Source organism: Phyllobates terribilis, unplaced genomic scaffold (genome assembly GCF_046119375.1).
Source record: "Phyllobates terribilis strain yellow unplaced genomic scaffold, ASM4611937v1 Scaffold_10__3_contigs__length_209671492, whole genome shotgun sequence".
Classification (NCBI taxonomy): domain Eukaryota; kingdom Metazoa; phylum Chordata; class Amphibia; order Anura; family Dendrobatidae; genus Phyllobates; species Phyllobates terribilis.
In genome coordinates, this window is record NW_027362770.1 from 158472468 (window position 1) to 158493318 (window position 20851).

The following is a 20851-nucleotide window of genomic DNA, read 5'->3' on the forward strand; positions in this document are numbered from 1 at the left end:
CCCCACTCATGTGAGTGACTCCGTGGGATCCTTTTCTTACAGGAGTCGATCTGCCTCTGTACTACGCTGCCGATCTTACAATGAACAGGAAATAAATCCAATGAGTGAATAATGGCCTCTAGTAACAATAATCCTATGCACACACTACACCATGAAGGTGTGGCAGTAACCTGAGCCAGCAGTGGGAGTGTCCGCCGGCAGGGGGCGCCAGAGCAGAGGCTGGGCGCAGCATTGCTTGTAAGGCAGGGCTGGAGGCGGCACACCCTGAGATCAGCCGCTGCTGGAGACATTAGTAACTTCGGAGGAGTTCAGTGCGGACACAACTTCATCATGCCGGTCAAAGGGGGAACTAAGTGCATTAAATACCTGCTCTTTGCCTTTAACTTCATCTTCTGGGTGAGTGTCAGCTCTGGGGGGCAAATGTGAGGAGGGTGAAGGAAAGCTGGAGGGGGCAGGGAGGTGCAGACAAGGAGTTGGGGGGAAGTCTGAGCTCAGGGGTGAAGTGCTGGTGCCTCTCTGGGAACTTTAGTCTTGTGGTGTTACTTTGTAACTTGTGTTTTATGTTGTTACCTGCTGGGATTTGTTATTTTGTGTTTGTTATATGCTGTGTTATGTTGTGTATTATTTTATGTTTGTTATAGGCTTGGTTTTATATGTTGTATGTCATGTATCATGTTATTTCCATGTTGTATTGGTGCTATGGTGTGTGATCTTACAATCTTACATATGGTATGTTGTGGTTTATATGCTGTGTTTTACCCTATATGTTCTTTTATATGTTGTGCTATATTATCTGTTTTATGTGGTTATATGCTGTGTTTTGTATGTTGCATTTGTTTATACGCTGCTTTATATGTTGTGTTTTATATTGTATGTTGTGCTATGCTTTGGGTTATATGTTGTGTATTGTTTTGTTTTTTATATACTGTATTTTATGTTTATGGCATGTGTTATGTTGTGAGTTACATTTGTGTTTTTATGCTGTGCTATGACTAGTAAGTATATTGTGTTTTATGTGCTATACTTTAGTATTTTATGCGTTGTGGTTATATTTTTGTTTTTTAATATATAAATAACCATAAATTCTCGCTTGTTTTGTTCTACCATGTTGCGCAGGCACACGCTGAACCTCACTGTTTTTTTTCCTCCCTGCGTTGGGATGGGTGTGCTGGGACTCCTACTTTCACATAAGCTGGATTTCCTCCACCAATTTGCACCCCCCACATTATGTAATATTTACCCCTCCAACATACCATGCTGGTACTTGTAGTTCTACTCTATTCAGAATAGGTTAAGCATTCATCCAATCTGATCTGGTACCCTTGCCTGGGACTTGTAGTACCACAAAAAAAACAAGATGTCTGGTTGTGCTTCTACTTGTACAGCCCGGCTCTATGTAAGAATTGAACCCCCTTTAGTGTTTGGCTGAGACTTTTAGTTCTGCTAAAGAATTTCTAGTGTGATTATAGATGCTGGGACTTATAGTCCTACAACAGGAAAGTACTGGTATTAATTAATTGTTGGGTTGCCTAAACTTGACACTTCGCCATCCGTTTTCTTACTGTGAGTGTGCGCCAGATATACAGGTGGATAAGGTGATTGATATGATGGTACTTGTTGTTCTCCACATAGTATACGTTGACCGATCTCTGGATGCTGGGGGTTGTAGTTCCACTCAAGGGTAGGAATTAATCCCACATTTCAGCTTTCCCAGTGTCTGTCTAGGAAAGTGTGATGGTACTTGTAGTCCTACAGATACTAAAAAGCGACTGCTCTGCCCATTTTGGGACTTGGATATGTTAACCCCCGGCCCTCCTTATACAGCTGTTAACCCCTTCATACAAGGTAATGGAGTTAGCATCTGGATGTGATGGAATATACAGATGTTGGGATGGTTTGCTTTATGCTGGAGAGCGGAGATCAAAAGATGCCAGGTGCCATCATCATGGATGTTATTCCTATCAACCTTCTACTGGGGACCAAATGTGGTGGGAATTCTGATTTGTTGCATTAGCACCCCATATAATGTAGATTAAAAGGAGACAGTGGACAATCATGCCTTGGAAGGCGATTTGCAATGGAAACCTGCAGTACTTATTTTTACCACTTGGTGGCGATGTTGAGAAAATGGGCATTTATAATAGAGCAGACCTACGCTATAAGATTGTTCCCAGTAGTAAGGACACAAGTGACCCCTAACGATAGCAGCCACCTACTACTCAAGATTGGGAGCCAAAATGGACAAATCCTTGAAGGAGAACACTCCCTCCCCTCCTCTAGGGGTGATCAACACGGATGGAAGCAGCAGATGTGCTGCCACGCTGAAGTCATTTGCACAGGTGGCCCTTTAAGACCATTGCCCGTGATTTGTTGCCCAGGTCTAAGAGGAATTTGCCACCCAACTGGAAAGCATGTGGTGGGCCTTTGCTCTTTTTAATAGGAAACTGCATAGAAAGCAATTCCATAAATTACTTTAACCAGGACTATTATGGAAAAGAAGGAACAGGCTGTCCTAAAACAGCCCACAACTCTGTCAGACGGCTCTCAACGCCCAGACCGACCGCAGGTCATGGTCATATATGAGGCTGTAAGTTCAGATCAGAAGACCCACGGTCATGGAAGAACATCTCTTGCTTAGGAGAACCAAACATGTCCTTGAATTATTTTGGAAGTTTTTAAGATTTTTATGAGAATTGTGTAATGCCTCTTTTCTATTGAAGGTGACGCTGTAGGGAAATTGAAAACACTTGCTCTCAGGTTCCACCACAGATGATCACTAGGGTTCCAGCTGCAGTAGAGCTTACCATGGCAAAATTGTCCAACAGGAGAACCCCTTTAAAGAAGATCTGTCGCTTGCCCTAAATATGTAATTTTTGGATGGCACTTGCCCTAAATATGTAATTTTTTGGATGGCACTTGCGAGAATAAATATATATATATATATATATATTACACACACCCTTTACCTGGTGTAAATGCTGATGTTCTCCTGAATCCGGTGATGTTTTTCTTTTGCTTCTACGCCTCTCCGTTCCCGAGATATGGCCCTTTCTTCCCTGGATAAAAATCTAGCCTTGTTATCCAAGTGGGTGTAGTCATCAACAAGATTCACCCACTTGGCTAACAAGACTACAAGAAAGAGAGGGCCATATCTCAGGAACGGAGAGGCGCAGGAAGAAAAGAAAAACATCGCCGGATTCAGGAGAACAGCGGCATTTACACCAAATAAAAAAAAATATATCTATTTATGACAAGTGATGGGTCATCTTTAAACTCTAAAATCCTCTTCCTTCTGGGACCTATCCTTGTTGAAAGCTGTAGGCCTGTTTTTCTGCAGCCTCCTGGCTGGATATGTAATACTGTGACCTCTTTAGGGAGTCCCCACTCCAGCAGGTTATGTCGCAGCCTTCTCCCACCCCCTCCTGAGATGATGCTCCGAGGACTCCTCTGTTTCTGTGGCTGACATGATTAGGAGCTCTGCCGCTGTAGTGATTTGTCAGGGCGTGGAGCGGCTCGCTAGGCCGGCCTACATGTCTGTTCATTGTTTCACAAACATTGGCAGGAGAAATGTCTCATAAAGGGAGGATTGTGCTCCATCTCGCCAGTCTCTCTTAAAGGGGAAATCCCACAAGATTCCGAATCTGTGACGTACAACAATTGGTGTTAGTTTTTTTTTTTTTTTTTTTTTGGGGACATTGTGGCTTGTTGGCACCCACCTGGCACCAGTACCCAGATTTCTACTGACAATGAGGAGCTAAGCTGCTACCAGGTGCATCTGGTGCCGCTCATCTCAAGGGCTCCATAGATTCAATTGGGTTAAAAGACTTCTACAATCATAGTTCCGCCAAGAAGGTTGGATGCACCATACTCCCGAACAAAGGTCTCATGGTTGAGCCGAATTCACACATTCAGGTTTCACGGTCTGAGGTCAAAAGGGATTGTGGGGAGGGCACTACCACCTTTTTAAAGGTTTATTCACATTATTAAAGACTTATCACCTATGCGAAGCTAAGATAATAAGTTGTGGATCAGTTCGACCCCTGGGGTCTATACCGATCCTGAGAACGTAGTTCTGTAATGCCAATCGAAATGGAGTGGTGGCCACATATCACCGCTTCATTCATTCTGTATAGGACTTGCTGGAGGACCTACCTCTACACTCCCAACAGTGCATTCCTGAACCCAATTTTAAGGATTGGATCCCCACTGATCTGCAAGTTATCACCTATCTTTTTCATCGATAGCTTTTAATACTCAGACAAATACTTAAAGGGGACCGTTCACTGGATTTTTTTTTATTTCAATTGAGTACCTCCTCTAACTGCCACTGTTCCACTGATTCTGGAAGCGTTTTTCTTTTTCTTCTGTGCCCCTCCTTTCCAAAGTTATGCCCCCGGGAAATAAAGGGGCGTATACCATGGAACATCTCTGTGGGCGTTTTTCACTTCTCCTCTGACGCTGGCCAATCAAAACAAGGCCACACCCACAGAAATTCTGTGGTACATGCCCAGTTAGTTAAAGGGAAATTTGCTTCTTTATTACCGGTGGGCATAACTCTGGAACGGAGGGGCACAGAAGAAAAATAAAAACTGTTTCCGAATCAGTGAAGTGGCGCCAATTGGACAAGGTACTTGGTTTAAACAAAAAAAATCCAGTGACAGGTCCCCTTCAAAAACCTCTTTGTAGATTGCATTTATGCATTAGAATAAAGTTCTCCGATTTTTGGCAGGACCAGCTGACAATCGTATGTGATTCTCTCTCATTAGATAATGTTTGGAAGGAGAATGAGTGGGCATGTTGAATCCTTAGGCCCAATCCTTTTTTTTTTTTTTATGGGCAAATAAGCCAAAACCAGAGGTCTCTGGCAATCTCTTATCCTTTAGCCCATTGAAAACTCATGAATGATTGGACAAGCTGGGTGTGCATTTTTTTTTTTTTTTTTTTTTTGAAGGGTCCGGATAGATGACTGTCTGCCAAGTGCTCAGTCTAAGGTGTATGAGCAGCTTTAGGAACTGAGCTAATGACAATTACTAGTTGATTCTTGTTCTGATGAGCTTTCCGAAAGTATGGGGCCCCTATGTGGCACAGGGATAGCGTGAAGGAGAGGTTAGAAATGTAAATATTAGCTCAGGCCGCCTCTTCTGTGACCCTTCTTCTGAAATACTTGTCATTCTTGATCTGCTGTCTTGAAAAGGCCATTGTGCTGTGGTAATCGCCCGTCTGCTGTGATGTCACAAGGCCTCCACGCCTTCACCGCAAGGATTGTTTGAGGTTTCACATGGTGTGTGAGGGGCTATGAAGGGGCACCGCTTCGTGTCCGTTCCTCTTATTTCCTCTGGTTTCTGTAGATCAAATGTTCTCTTGTTCCAGAGAACATTCACGAGGTGTATGTTACTACTGAAATTTCTGGGTCAGTCATTAAAAAAGAGGAGATAAATCTAAATGATTGGACTATTTTTTTTTTTTTTTTTTTTTCCCAAAAAACAGTGCCACTCTTGATCTCTAGTTGTGTCTGATATTGCAGCTTGGTCAAATTAAAGCGATATTCCAATCTGCAGAACTTTTTTTTTTTTGGGGAGGGATGATCAGTGCTAAATAGCTGATGGATTCCAGTGGTTGCTAGAAAATATAGCACAGACAGAAACTGGCAAGTGTGTAGCATAATGCATAGGTGAAAAAAATATTGTAGATTGGAGAACTTCTTTAAATCTCTTTACCTGGCATAAATGCCGCTGTTCTCCTGAATCCGGCGACGTTTTACTTTTGTTCCTACGCCTCTCCGTTCCTGAGATATGGCCTTCTGTTCCCTGTATATAAATCTAGTCTTTTTAGACAAGTGGGCTTGGTCTTCAGCTCTTCATGGGAGTTTTCTTGAGGATCACGCCCACTTGGATAAAATTACTAGATTTAAATACAGGGAAGAAAGAAGCCATATCTCTGGAACGGAGAGGCGCAGGATCAGAAGAAATACGACGCCGGATTCAGGAGAACAGCGGCGTTTAAGCAAGTTCCAAAAAGAATGACATATTTCTGGCAAGTGATGGGTCAACTTTAAAGGGATTTTACAGAAGTAGAAAAATATGGTTGCTGTCTTTCAAACACCGGTCCACAAGTTACATTTAGTATTGCAGCTCAGCCCTTTTAACTTCAGTGACTAAGCTGCAATACCAGACATTACCTGTAGACAGGTGTGGCACCATTTTTAGAAGTTAGCTGCCATGTTTTGTTTTTAATTCCTTTTTGCTTTTGAAATCCATTTAAATACATAGTCAAGCTAAGTCCTTCATAGCTGCTCTTCGCAGCTACTCTCCTGCAATACCAGACACAACCTACAAGCAGGAGTGGCGCTGTTTCTGGAAGGGAAACCGAAAGGCATCATATAAGGCATAAGATTTGAAGTGGCCGATGCCACCACAACCCCAATAAAAAAATGGCAGAGGGCGTGGGAAAGAGAACGACTAGTCACATTGTAAACTTTATCTCAAAGATTTGTCTATAAAGTCCATGTAAGGAATTAAAGGGGTTTTCCCCTTACATGCATATACAGTATACGACGCACGGCACTAGACATTATACTGCAGTTATAGGGCAATGTCCACTATGACATCATGTGTTTTGGTGACCTGACTATAGGGTTTCCAGAGAGGACTCCGCACAAACATTTTATGGTACTGTATCCTGGAAATTAAAGGGATATCATTGGAAAGGAGCAGCTTCACTAGGGTGAGAGGGGCTGCTGAAATTACAGTGGAGTAAACAAGTCTCACAGGGAGGGGGATAGTGACATCACAGTAAGTTGGAGGGCTCTTCCCAAGAGGTCCACTGACATCACAACGAGAGGGCATCTCTTCATCTCAGGAGGGCTAGTGACGTTGTAGTGAGTGACAGCAACTGGTAACATCATAATGAGGGAGAGTGATGGTCTCAGGGGCTAGTGACATCACAGTGATGAAGGGGGTTATCTCAGGAAGTTTGTGCTTGTGACATCGTAGTGAGGGGGGAAGGCTTCTCTCGGGTGGGTTAGTGACATCACATTGAGGGGAGACACTCTGCTTGGGAGGGCTGGTGACATCACAGTGAGGGGGATAGCTGCTGGCATCACAATGAGGGGATTTCGTCATCTCGGGAGGGCTGGTGACATCACGGTGATGGGGATCTCGTCATCTCGGCAGGGCTGGTGACATCACGGTAAGCGGGGTCTCGTCATTTCGGGAGGGCTGGTGACATCACGGTGATGGGGATCTAGTCATTTCGGCAGGGCTGGTGACATCACGGTGATGGGGATCTCGTCATCTCGGCAGGGCTGGTGACATCACTGTGAGGGGGATCTCGTCATTTCGGGAGGGCTGCTGACATCACTGTGAGGGGGATCTCGTCATTTCGAGAGGGCTGCTGACATCACTGTGAGGGGGATCTCGTCATTTCGGGAGGGCTGCTGACATCACTGTGAGGGGGATCTCGTCATTTCGGGAGGGCTGCTGACATCACTGTGAGGGGGATCTCGTCATTTCGGGAGGGCTGCTGACATCACTGTGAGGGGGATCTCGTCATTTCGGGAGGGCTGCTGACATCACTGTGAGGGGGATCTCGTCATTTCGGGAGGGCTGCTGACATCACTGTGAGGGGGATCTCGTCATTTCGGGAGGGCTGCTGACATGATAGTGACGAGTGGGGGTTATCTTAGGTGCACTTATGACAATCACATTGAGGGGGGGAGAGGTATATTGACATCCCAGTGAGTGGGAAATCTCATTTTAGGACTGGTGACATGACCGTGATAGTGACGGGTTATCTTAGGTGGGTTTATAACAATCACAGTGGGAGTGGGCTGGTGACATTTCTGTGAGGGGGATGAGTTATATCAGGAATTTGTCAATTTTTTTTTCTGAGCTCAGGAGTGAAAGTCCTTGACTGGTGATGAGGGTGCGTTACATCACAATTAGACATGGAATACAATCCAGGTTTCTATGCAGATCTGTTTCCATGGTTACAGACTACAAACAAACATCTGTAGTCAGATCCTGCAGTTAGACGTGTTACTCCATTCTATCTGCCCCCTCTTCTACTGGCTGCAGGGTATCAAGAAGGAGCAGAGGGATTGGAGTAACACGTGACTACAGGAAAAATCTAGATTATAAATAAACCCTATGTAGAACTATGCAAACCTGTGTGTTACCATAAGAGCTGAATAAACAATTCAGTAGAATCAGATATTTAATTCTTCACTTCTTTGCTTTTTTTTTTTTTTTTTTTTGTATTTAAGTGCTGGGGCTGAAAGTTACAATTATTTGCAAAAGTATACATACCCTTTTATATCCAGACATGTATTTGGCCTTCGAAGTCAACCCATAAATAAGTCTGACATTTGTTTGTATTCCATTTATGGCCTTGACTTTTATTATTGGGCTGTTTTAGTTATAATACATCTGTTCTTGTATATGCCTAATGGCCGTCGTGTAAACCGCAGCCGCCTGGTGTAAACAGGGCTGAGCTCTTAGCGTTGCAACTTAAGGAGGTTATTAGGTCTTTTGATGTTGTTTAGAAATATAATTAGCGTTGGAGCAAACTTATGTCTGTGAAATATTTAGAGGGATTGGGCCTTAGAGGGATTGGGCCTTAGAGGGATTGGGCCTTAGAGGGATTGGGCCTTAGAGGGATTGGGCCTTAGAGGGATTGGGCCTTAGAGGGATTGGGCCTTAGAGGGATTGGGCCTTAGAGGGATTGGGCCTTAGAGGGATTGGGCCTTAGAGGGATTGGGCCTTAGAGGGATTGGGCCTTAGAGGGATTGGGCCTTAGAGGGATTGGGCCTTAGAGGGATTGGGCCTTAGAGGGATTGGGCCTTAGAGGGATTGGGCCTTAGAATTATGACTTTTGTGGATCTTTTCATTTATTTTGTGAGAATTGTGGACTCTTGCTGACGTTTTTATGAGTAAGTGGATATTAATATTTGGGATATTGCTCCATGGCCTAGTAGCTCCACCATATCTGTACATGTGTAAGTGCAACCCTCAGTCTAGTGACACCTACTGCTTGCATAGTTGCCAGAAGTGACAAATTTTGCAGGTCTCTTCCGATTTTATTTTTTTTTCAGCCACAATCCTGGCAAAATCAGGAGTGTCCTGGGTCAAAAGAAGGGGGGCGTCATTTATGCAAAGCTGGGTGGTCTTGTCTAGTTTTGGTATTCTTAGGCAGGGATGGGGGGCAGCTCCTCTTCTACCAAGAATGGTGTTGGGGAGTATGAGCCTGAGATGGGGGAAAGTGGCCTGTGTCGCCGCCTGAGGTTTGAGATTTGGGATCTTAAAGGTGTTTTTCTCATTCAAGACATTTTTCGCATATGCGAAGTGTATATAATAATATAGATGTGAGATAGATTATGACATTTGAGGTCCACCAACCCCTATACTATATACCCTGCACTCTTTATATTCACTTCTATGGGAGTTAGCCGAGAAAGCTTGCAAAGCTTTTTCTGTGACTCCCATAGAAGTGAATGTAGAGGACTGTGTTGCACCGCCACCTCTATATCCATTATCTGCCTGGATGTTCCGAATCCAGAGATAAGCGCTGGTCCTAACTTTCTAGGGGAAGAAAGAGTAAAGACATAACTGTCTATGACTTTCGGTACAGATCATGTGAACTTCAGGGGTAATTGGAGGAATCATTTGAAGGGTGACTTATCAATTAGCGGACCGGGATTAAGTTTTGGAAATTTGAATCTGTAGAGGCCCTCCACAATTTTTCTCTTTGAAACATTTCTCAAAAAAACTATGGAAATTTTTGGACCATGTGGCTTCATCCACATGATATGGTGTGGACTTTTCTTCTTTTTACTGTCACTTCCCACAAACTTCCCCTTCCTCCTCCTCACATCATGATGCTGCCATCACATCAGCCGTTCCTCACTGACAGCATCACATGCTTGGACTGGTCACTGCCTCCTACAAAGTCAGCTCACTCCTCCTCTGCTGCTGTCATCATTCTACAGCTTCCCCGTATGCTGCCCACGCCTTCACCTGGATTTTCACCAACTGTTTAAAAGTACTTTATTCCTTGTTGATGGGGATTGAGTTAGGCCTAGACTGTCCACCTATTATTGTTATTGTTTGGCAGCGGCACAGAGCAATCTTTGGCCCGGGGCGAGCAGTGTCGTGGTCTGAGCCGTTGTCTAGCCCCTTTTGGATAAACTGTTGTGGCTGGCACTGTTATTGAGGGAGTTTCTGGCACTGTGTTACTGAGGGAGTGGGATCTACAGATGACTCTTATTAAGGGGGGGACTATGCAGCTAGTACAAATGTAGCACCCCGAGGGCTTGGCTGCTACAGGGGTATTGCACCTCAAACCATCTTAGAACGGTGTGCAGTCGGGGAAGCTCAGTCTGAGGAGAAGTGACAGGGAGCAGAGCTGCTGCATGGGCTCTGCTCCACGGGCAGGCCTTGTCAGGAGGCCGGGGCCTGAGAGAGAGGAGAAGGAACAGAAAGGAAAGTGAGAAAGGAACAGGAACACAAAGAAAGGCCTAGAGACACGAGGACAGAGGGAACCCCAAAGGCCCAGGAGATTGTGGGTGAAGGGTTGGCAGAGCAGGGTACCGGGACCCAAATTGGTGGAGGCAACAAATTCCTCAGCCAAAGACCGGAGGTTGTGACCACATCTTGGTGCGACCCCTCACTACATCCACCAGGAAAGCATACCGTATAGGGTCAGGGAAACCGGAGATAGGTTTCGCCAACAGAAGGGAAGAGAAGGGAGCCCTGTCCCACGCTCTGGAATTGCCTGGGAGTTGGTCGAGCCCCTTGCCTGGTGGACGCAGCACGGCTTGGGCAGTCACCGCTGGTACCGAGGTGACTAGGACCAGTAAAGAACTGTGAGTAAAGCATTGGAAATTGCAACCACACGTCTGTGTTTCATCGCCGCACCAGCACCATTAGTACTGGGACGCTCACACCATCACTCCCATCATTCACACTAGCTGCCCTGAGGCAATACTTCTCCCGTGGGGAGTTATCCCATACTTGGCTGCGCATACAACATCAGCCTCAGCGGTCTGCAGCGCAGCGGTGGTCCTCACTGACCGCAATCCACGGGTGGCGTAGTCGGACACTTGTTATTACACTAAGACTGCCACTGAATTGACCACCCTGGGCACGGACCGGGTCAGTGCCACGGAGACTACAACCCCCAGAGATCCGGCTTCGGGTATCCCCTGCACCACACAGGCCCAGGGGGCGTGTCACATACAGTACAGACCAAAAGTTTGGACACACCTTCTCATTTAAAGATTTTTCTGTATTTTCATGACTATGGAAATTGTACATTCACACTGAAGGCATCAAAACTATGAATTAACACATGTGGAATTATATACTTAACAAGAAAGTGTGAAACAACTGAAAATATGTCTTATATTCTAGGTTCTTCAAAGTAGCCACCTTTGGCTTTGATGACTGCTTTGCACACTCTTGGCATTCTCTTGATGAGCTTCAAGAGGTAGTTACTGGAAATGGTTTTCACTTCACAGGTGTGCCCTGTCAGGTTTAATAAGTGGGATTTCTTGCCTTATAAATGGGGTTGGGACCATCAGTTGTGTTGTGCAGAAGTCTGTTGGATACACAGCTGATAGTCCTACTGAATAGACTGTTAGCTGCTTTTTTCTTGCCATAATACAAATTCTAAGTAAAGAAAAACGAGTGGCCATCATTACTTTAAGAAATGAAGGTCAGTTTGAAAAATTGGGCAAACTTTGAAAGTGTCCCCAAGTGCAGTTGCAAAAACCATCAAGCGCTACAAAGAAACTAGCTCACATTGGACCGCCTCAGGAAAGGAAGACCAAGAGTCACCTCTGCTTCTGAGGATAAATTTATCCAAGTCACCAGCCTCAGAAATCACAGGTTAACAGCAGCTCAGATTAGAGACCAGGTCAATGCCACACAGAGTTCTAGCAGCAGACACATCTCTACAACAACTGTTAAGAGGAGACTTTGTGCAGCAGGCCTTCATGGTAAAATAGCTGCTAGGAAACCACTGCTAAGGACAGGCAACAAGCAGAAGAGACTTGTTTGGGCTAAAGAACACAAGGAATGGACATTAGACCAGTGGAAATCTGTGCTTTGGTCTGATGAGTCCAAATTTGAGATCTTTGGTTCCAACCACCGTGTCTTTGTGCGACGCAGAAAAGGTGAACGGATGGACTCTACATGCCTGGTTCCCACCGTGAAGCATGGAGGAGGAGGTGTGATGGTGTGGGGGTGCTTTACTGGTGACACTGTTGGGGATTTATTCAAAATTGAAGGCACACTGAACCAGCATGGCTACCACAGCATCTTGCAGCGGCATGCTATTCCATCCGGTTTGCGTTTAGTTGGACCATCATTTATTTTTCAACAGGACAATGACCCCAAACACACCTCCAGGCTGTGTAAGGGCTATTTGACCAAGTAGGAGAGTGATGGGGTGCTACGCCAGATGACCTGGCCTCCACAGTCACCAGACCTGAACCCAATCGAGATGGTTTGGGGTGAGCTGGACCGCAGAGTGAAGGCAAAAGGGCCAACAAGTGCTAAGCGTCTCTGGGAACTCCTTCAAGATTGCTGGAAGACCATTTCCGGTGACTACCTCTTGAAGCTCATCAAGAGAATGCCAAGAATGTGCAAAGCAGTCATCAAAGCAAAAGGTGGCTACTTTGAAGAACCTAGAATATAAGACCTATTTTAAGTTGTTTCACACTTTTTTGTTAAGTATATAATTCCACATGTGTTAATGCATAGTTTTGATGCCTTCAGTGTGAATGTTACCACAGACTGTAAATTTAGATACAACCGTCCTATGCCCTCCCCTCCCCCCACCATTATTCACCATATCTGGGTATAGTCTCTGCGCTGTTCATCCTGGGGGGCGCCTGATTTGCGGCTACGACGCTCATCCTGGGGGGCGCCTGATTTGCGGCTACGGCGCTCATCCTGGGGGGCGCCTGATTTGCGGCTACGGCGCTCATCCTGGGGGGCGCCTGATTTGCGGCTACGGCGCTCATCCTGGGGGGCGCCTGATTTGCGGCTACGGCGCTCATCCTGGGGGGCGCCTGATTTGCGGCTACGGCGCTCATCCTGGGGGGCGCCTGATTTGCGGCTACGGCGCTCATCCTGGGGGGCGCCTGATTTGCGGCTACGGCGCTCATCCTGGGGGGCGCCTGATTTGCGGCTACGGCGCTCATCCTGGGGGGCGCCTGATTTGCGGCTACGGCGCTCATCCTGGGGGGCGCCTGATTTGCGGCTACGGCGCTCATCCTGGGGGGCGCCTGATTTGCGGCTACGGCGCTCATCCTGGGGGGCGCCTGATTTGCGGCTACGGCGCTCATCCTGGGGGGCGCCTGATTTGCGGCTACGGCGCTCATCCTGGGGGGCGTCTGATTTGCGGCTACGGCGCTCATCCTGGGGGGCGCCTGATTTGCGGCTACGGCGCTCATCCTGGGGGGCGCCTGATTTGCGGCTACGGCGCTCATCCTGGGGGGCGCCTGATTTGCGGCTACGGCGCTCATCCTGGGGGGCGCCTGATTTGCGGCTACGGCGCTCATCCTGGGGGGGCGCCTGATTTCGCGGCTACGGCGCTCATCCTGGGGGGCGCCTGATTCGCGGCTACTGCGCTCATCCTGGGGGGCGCCTGATTCGCGGCTACTGCGCTCATCCTGGGGGGCGCCTGATTCGCGGCTACGGCTCATCCTGGGGGGCGCCTGATTCGCGGCTACGGCTCATCCTGGGGGGCGCCTGATTCGCGGCTACGGCGCTCAAAATTAGTATCATACTTTTTTTTTTGTTAGAATCAAAGAGGACGTGTTCTCGTCTCATGTGACTATTTCGTTTCGGTGTGCGAGAATTCCCATTCCACTCCGTCTTGAGCGATGTGAGAAAAACCAGTTTGAGCAGTAATTCGTGGCTTCATTATTGCTGCCTTACACCGGAGAACAATGAGTCATCTTTGTGGAAAATTTGGGTAGAGCGGTTTCACCTGGCTTCCACTATTAAAGGGCCACTAACCTCAAAATTGCATGCGATCTGTCACACACGTAACTGTATCCGGAAGTTCTTGCAACTAGAGATATAAGATAAAGTAGTGGTTATGGGGGATTTTTTTTTTTTTTTTTTTTTATATTAACTTAAACTGGCTGATAACAGAGAACAATATCTTGCATTTAGTGAATGCTAATAAGACAGACTTTAGGTGTGCAGATTTCTGCCCGATATGTGAGAACTTCCAAACTTTAGTCTTTTGGCATGTAGGAGGTGGGCAGTTTTGTGGCTATAATAACTCCCCTTTAATAAGCCACACTCCCCTTTCCTGCCTCCAGGTAGCATCTTTCACCCTTATTACTCAGCCATCCCAATAACCTCCAGTAGGAATTGGGCAATGCCTCATTTATCCTGTAGGGGCGCTGCAGGGAAATTGAGCTCCTTTTTCTTTTATCTTCTTAGTCATCTTCAGATTGTTACAACTTTATTCTGCCATTTTTAGCAATGTCTGTTCCAGGGAAAACTAACTGGCAATCAATATGGCCGCCATCAGCCATCATAACCCCCTCATGTGTAGCTTAGCTTTTTTTTTTTTTTTTTTTTAAACTTTGTGCAACATGACAAACCAATGTTGCAGATCCCTTTTATTAGAGGATTTGTCCTATTTCCTGTAAAAGACAAAACAAAACCCCTAATGAAGTGATTTGTAAAGTTATAAACTGGTCAAAAATTATAAATTAAACTTTTTTTTATGTTTTTGTCCAGTTCTAAAACTTTGCAAATCACTTTATTGGGGGTTTTTGTTTTTATTTTAAATTTTTTTTTGCAGGAATTTAGACTTATCCCTTATTAAAGTGATTTGCCAAGTTTTAGAACGGGACAGAATTATAGAAAAAAAAATACAATTGAGTGGCTTCCAACCCCCCTACTTTCATCCAGTCTATTTTTTTTTCTGCTTTGATATCAGACTGTATTCATTTGCGGTACAGATGATGGCAGTGATAGGTCGGCTCAGTTCCTGTGCCTCACAAACTCTGGGGATAAGCTTCTGTAGGAGATTGTTCCCATAAGCAGAACATACAGAGGAGGAGACAGGGGCTGACCCATCACTGCTATCTTCTGTACTCCAGATGAGCATGGGTACTGCACATGCGCATGGTGCTGATGCTGTGTAATGAAGTGGAATACTGATAAGTGCATTTGTCAGGAATCAGACTGCCCTATTACTGTGCTTCCCAATTCTATAAGTGATTTTGTGACCCTGAGACTCCCGCCCTATCGTGTGTGATAATTATCTCATTATTACATTAGTCGATAAGTCGGATATATATGTATGTTCTGTGTCTCCACAGCTGGCAGGAACAGCCGTTCTCGCAATAGGACTATGGCTGCGGTTCGACAGTCAGACAAAGACCATGTTTGAGGTAGATGCCAGCGCAAGTTCCTTTTATACTGGTAAGTCTCCCATTTAATTTTATCAATACGTAGCGATTAGGGTTCAATTTTTCCTGGAACTGAGCCCCAGACATAGAATTCAATAATTTAAGGGGAATTGTCATTTTAATTTTTATTTCAGAAATCAATAGGACACATGAAAATAAGCAACTTTGTAATATATCTTTTCAGAGAAATCTGCTTCTTTCTCCTCCTGGGCTGAACTTTCACTTTAAATTCATGGTGGAAAATCTGTAAAATGTGTCTTCATTCTTTACTGGGATAGGAGATGACAGTTGCAAATCATAAGATTCTATTAGAGGGGCGGAGCTAGAGTCAGGCACAAACATTCTGCTGCAAGTGTCATGAAATGACAGTTACTTTTTTTTTCCCCATAGATTTAAAGTGTAACACTGTTGTTTTAGGAGAACTTGCAGCAGAATGTCTGTCTGGGTCGGCCTCGAGCTCCTCCCCTCTTCATAGAATTTTATAAGCACCAACTGTCATCTCCGATCTCAGTAATGTGAAAAATGGACAGACTTTACTCTTGAATTGAGAGTAAAAAAATCAATCCAGGAGGAGAACGAGGCAGATTTCTCTTGATAAGATATATTGCAAGATTGCTTATTTTCATATGTACTATTGATTTATGAATTAAAAACTAAAATGACGGTTACACTTTACTTTTTTTTTTTTTCTGGCAGCCACCACTAGAGGGAGCTAAGAAGTTTCCTGCATACTGTTTTTTATTTTAGAGTTCAGTGGATAAACGGTATAGAATAAGCTCCCCCTAGTGGTGACTACAAGCAGACGAAATTCAGTAGTTGCAGGTTGTTTGCTATGGATAACTAGTGTATTCCTAGCAAAATGGGGAAAAATATATATATTTTCAATACTTTTAAATTTTTATTTTTTTATTTTTTTTTACTCCCCTCCTATAGTGCTCATCTGATTACTGTAGACTTTTTTTTGTTTTTTTAATAACTGCAGCCATATATTTTGCATAAGTGGTAGTTCTTGATTCTTCATGGTTGTCTAGAGATCACCTTGTTTTAGATGGACATTGCATCTCCTGTGTTTCTTCTCCTAGGGGTCTACATCTTGATTGGCGCTGGAGCCCTTATGATGTTGGTTGGTTTCCTTGGATGCTGTGGTGCAATTCAGGAGTCAGAGTGCATGCTGGGACTGGTAAGTTGTTTGGTTTTGTTGTCAAAAAAATAAATCCTCACCCCCATGAAGATCGATGACCTTCAGGTCTGATCATTGATGGTGGAAAGCGGCCTCTTCCCCTTTTAATATGTTTTGAAGCTATGATTGCCCCTTTTTTGGGAGGAGAAACGGGTATTGTAGCTAAATTCTATTTGACTAGAGCTTAGTTGCAATACCAGACATAGCCAAGAGATAATGATGGCGCTGTTTGCCTCCGTAAAGCAAACTGTTGATGTACGTATAGATTTCATGGAGCATTTTTATTTACTGTCGTGTTTTGTTTTTTTTCTGCCCCCTTCAGTTCTTTGCTTTCCTTCTCGTCATTTTTGCCATTGAAATCGCGGCAGGAATCTGGGGTTTTGCCAATAAGGACAAGGTAAAAAAATATATATTTTCTGGTCATTGGGTACAATGCAATCAATAAGTGTATTTTAGATGTATATAATAGCCAAGTATTATGGTGGAACTAGGCTGATCAGCGTTAGGGGTGGGCAAACTGGGCCATTGCCCAGGGCCCCACAATTCTTAGGGGACCCTTGAAAATGGGATCCCAAGGAGCATTATTATTTGGTCACTGAAGCATGTGGTCTGTATGTACAGTTTAAGTATTGTGTACAGGCATATGCAGAATTGTCTCTTCCTTCAGAAACTCCTGACGTACTGTAGCTTTTTTGTAGTTTCAGAGCTGTAATCAGGAGATGGTTTTTGTTCTTTCTCTATAGGTAGTGGAGGAGCTTCAGACGTTTTACGACCAGACCTATGATAAATATAAGCAGACCCAAGACCCTGCTCTGAAGGAAACCCTGAAGTCCATTCATCTTGCTGTAAGTCTCTGGTCCCCTACAATAAAGCGTCAGTCACCTTGCTGTTGTGTCTTTTTTTTTTTTTTTCTTTCTCTCTGATTCTCCCCTTTGTGTCCTTCCCTTAGTGATAGCTAGGTTAGTCTGTGTCTTGGCCCCTGGTTGTCCCTTCGTTTGTCACTGGCCCCATGGCTGTCTGTCCCTCAGTCTCAGACCCCCGTGGGTGTCTGTCCTTGCGTCTTTGACCTTCCCCTTGCTGTCCTTCTTTCCCTCTTTGACCCTCCCGTGGCTCTGTCCCTCCCTCCTTCTTGACCCTCCCCTGGATGTCCCTCCCTCCTTCTTGACCCTCCCCTCCCGCTATCCGCTCCTCCCTCCTTCTTGACCCTCCCCTCACCCCCCCCCCCCCACTAGCTGTCTGACCCCAATGGCTCTCCGACCCTCCCGCTCAGTCCCCATGGCGGTCCCTTCCTCTCATCTTTCTCTTTAACGCATCCTCTACCTTTTTATATATGTAAATAATATATACACAATGTCTGACCACTAAACCCTCCCTCGTTTATCTTTGTTTATTTAATACCTGTTTTTTGCTATTATTGATTCAGTGATGTAAGTTACGTCTTTTTGCAGTTGGATTGTTGCGGTAAAGTCATAGGAGCAGAAACTCTACTGTCGGATATTTGTCCCAAGTCTGGATTGGAGCAATTAACTGTCCAGGTATAATAGTCTTGATTAGTCTTTAACATGCACCTATAGAAAGGATAGGTGATAAATTATGCAACCAGGATAACCCTTTAAATGCTAAAGTTTGGGCTGCCTACGGCCACCACTAGGGGGAGTTTCCTGTATACTCAGTGATAATTTGGTGCAAAGTATTCTCCTAAGCTCCCCCTAGTGGTGGCAAGACATATAATAAAAGGTTGGACTCCCCATGTCAAAATAATAGCCACGATATGACCTTTTAGACATTGTGACCTGGCTTTGATATAGTAATATTTTCTTTCCGTTTTCCAGGGTTGTCCAAATGCCATTGCGGAAATTTTCAACAAGAAATTTCACATTATTGGAGCAGTTGGAATTGGAATTGCAGTGGTCATGGTACGTATGTATGGCTGTCCGCAGCTTGCACTGCCTGATTGGTCGGGGTTTCCAAAGCTTGATCTTGTTAGGCTTTTATAAAAATGGGTTATCTTCTTGAAATGTCCTCTTTTATTAAAGGGGTTCCTGCACATCTAGATTTTCAAAGGCAGATGTCTTAAGTGGTGTCGGAGCTCCCAGTCTCTCTTTCGCTCAGTTTAGAGATTCAAGGCAGGAGTAGGAAGATGTACATGACAGATCAGAATGGGAGAAAAACAGCTAAGTATTCAGGGAGGGCAGATCACACAGGCTGTCCTGTATTAGGTCATTTTTATTTGACTTTTAGGGTCCAGCTATGGACCACAGGCATACTGCGGATTTGCTCTCCTGAACTCAACAGCCTTATTTATGCTTATGAGGCAGTTGAATTAGAGTCTAGACATCATGGTCTGTACTGTGAAAGTCAGATTAATCTGCAGTGGGATGGGGTAAATCCTGCAGGCTGTATATCAGCATAGAAAGCATCTACGGCAGATTCTGCATGTCAAAGGCGACCGTAAGCTTTAAAAAAGGCCCCGAACCACTTGTCGCCTAAATGTAACTGTAGCTGCAGTCCTCCTAGATCTACCGACCGCTGGTTGGTCCAGGATTCAGACCAGCGCTCTAATACTCTAAGATCTACTGATGGCTGGTTGGTCCAGAAGTCAGGCCAGCTTTGTAACTTTCCTTGACCTACCAATCGCTGGTTGGTCTTGCAGTTAGGTTAGAGCTAGATCTCCTTATCATTGACTGGTCCAGGAGTCGGCACTGTTGTCCTCCTTGATCTTGATCTTCTGATCGCTGGTTGGTCCAAAAGTCAGACCGGCGCAGTAGTCCTTGATCTACTGATTGCCGGTTGGTCTAAGAGTGAGACCAGCACATCAGTAGATCAAGGAGGACTACAGCACTGATCCAACTCTTGGACCAACCACTGATCAGTAGATCAAGGAGGACTACTGCGCCGATCTGACTCTTGGACCAACCAGCAATTGGTAAATCAAGGAGGACTACAGCGTTGGCCTGACTCCTGGACCAACCAGCGATCAGAAGATCAAGGAGGACTAAAGAGCTGGTCTCACTCCTGGACCGTCCAGCAAATAGTCCTTGATCTTCTCATTGCTGGGAAGTCAGACTGGGCCTGTAGTCCTCCTTGATCTTCTGATCGCTGGTTGGTCCAGGAGTCAGACCTTCGCTGTAGTCCTCCTCGATCTACTGATCTGCCATCTAATTATTGTCCTAGAAAACATTTTAGACTGAACTTCTTTAACCCGTGGACTTTTTATCTTGCAGATATTCGGAATGATCTTCAGCATGATTCTTTGTTGCGCTATCCGAAACAACAGAGAGATGGTATAATGGAAGTGTAAAGTCAACCAAAAGTTCATGTGGGGGGTGGGGTGGGTACAAAGGGATGATGTCTGTTTGTTTTTAGTATTTTGAACAGCCTTTTCTAAAAAATAAAGTTGTGCTATATTTTTATTTTAACGCAAGGCTTTTTTTTTTTTCTTGGCTTTATTGTTTGTTTGTTTTTTTCTTTTTTTCAATACGAAGCTCGCCATTCGTCTGTATGTTTCAGATATTCAACCAATGATACAAGGTACCTGATTTGTTAATAGGTTAAATTCATATATGTATATTGTATAAGTATGCAAGGCCGTAACGAGTTTATTCCTGTTTATTCTGAATTTGCGCCTTTCTTATATTAATCAAAGACATAACTTATGTTGAATATAATTTGATACCTAATTAGAAAATAAAAATCCTGTACAAATAAACCAATGATCTGTTTTACTTTTATGGGGACTCGTAGCTTAATTTTCAAAAAAATTACAATAAAATTCCTTTAATTCAGCATTTGTTAATTCAAATTTGATAATTTTTCTAGCAAAATCTCTACGATGCTGTTATATTCTGACCTGAATCGACCTTGTAAAACCAGCCTTAAAGGGGTTGTCTACAACTAAACTTTTTTGTAAAAATTGCCCAAGCTTGGTTACCCACCTTGAATCCCCTGCATCTCCTCTTTTACTGTTGCAGGTGTCCTCAATTCCAGCATCTCCTCTATTGCTGTTGCAGGTGTCCTCAATTCCAGCATCTCCTCTATTACTGTTACACGTGTCCTCAATTCCCCGCATCTCTTTTACTGTTGCACGTGTGCTTAATTCCCCGCATCTCCTCTTTTACTGTTGCACGTGTGCTCAATTCCCCGCATCTCTATTACTGTTGCACGTGTGCTCAATTCCAGCATCTCCTATATTACTGTTGAACGTGTGCTCAATTCCCCGCATCTCCTCTTTT

At 44.7% G+C, this 20851-nt stretch overlaps 1 protein-coding gene across 1 annotated transcript; it reads left to right on the forward strand.

Moving 5' to 3' along the window:
- The first annotated feature begins 219 nt into the window (after nt 1–219).
- On the forward strand, nt 220–20328 carry CD9 (CD9 molecule). Its single transcript, XM_073649313.1, has 8 exons — nt 220–396; nt 15350–15452; nt 16522–16619; nt 16942–17016; nt 17363–17464; nt 18068–18154; nt 18452–18535; nt 19844–20328. The coding sequence occupies exons 1-8, from the start codon at nt 331–333 to the stop codon at nt 19907–19909; spliced, it is 681 nt and encodes a 226-aa protein (XP_073505414.1). The 5' UTR covers nt 220–330; the 3' UTR covers nt 19910–20328.
- Nucleotides 20329–20851: the final 523 nt, after the last annotated feature.

Bases quoted from the DNA above. Each gene is read 5' to 3' on its own strand.
- CD9 (XM_073649313.1), top strand. From the start codon at position 331: ATGCCGGTCAAAGGGGGAACTAAGTGCATTAAATACCTGCTCTTTGCC. The intron at 397-15,349 runs GTGAGTGTCAGC...GTGTCTCCACAG, and splicing joins CCTTTAACTTCATCTTCTGG to CTGGCAGGAACAGCCGTTCT. The intron at 17,017-17,362 runs GTAAAAAAATAT...CTTTCTCTATAG, and splicing joins GTTTTGCCAATAAGGACAAG to GTAGTGGAGGAGCTTCAGAC.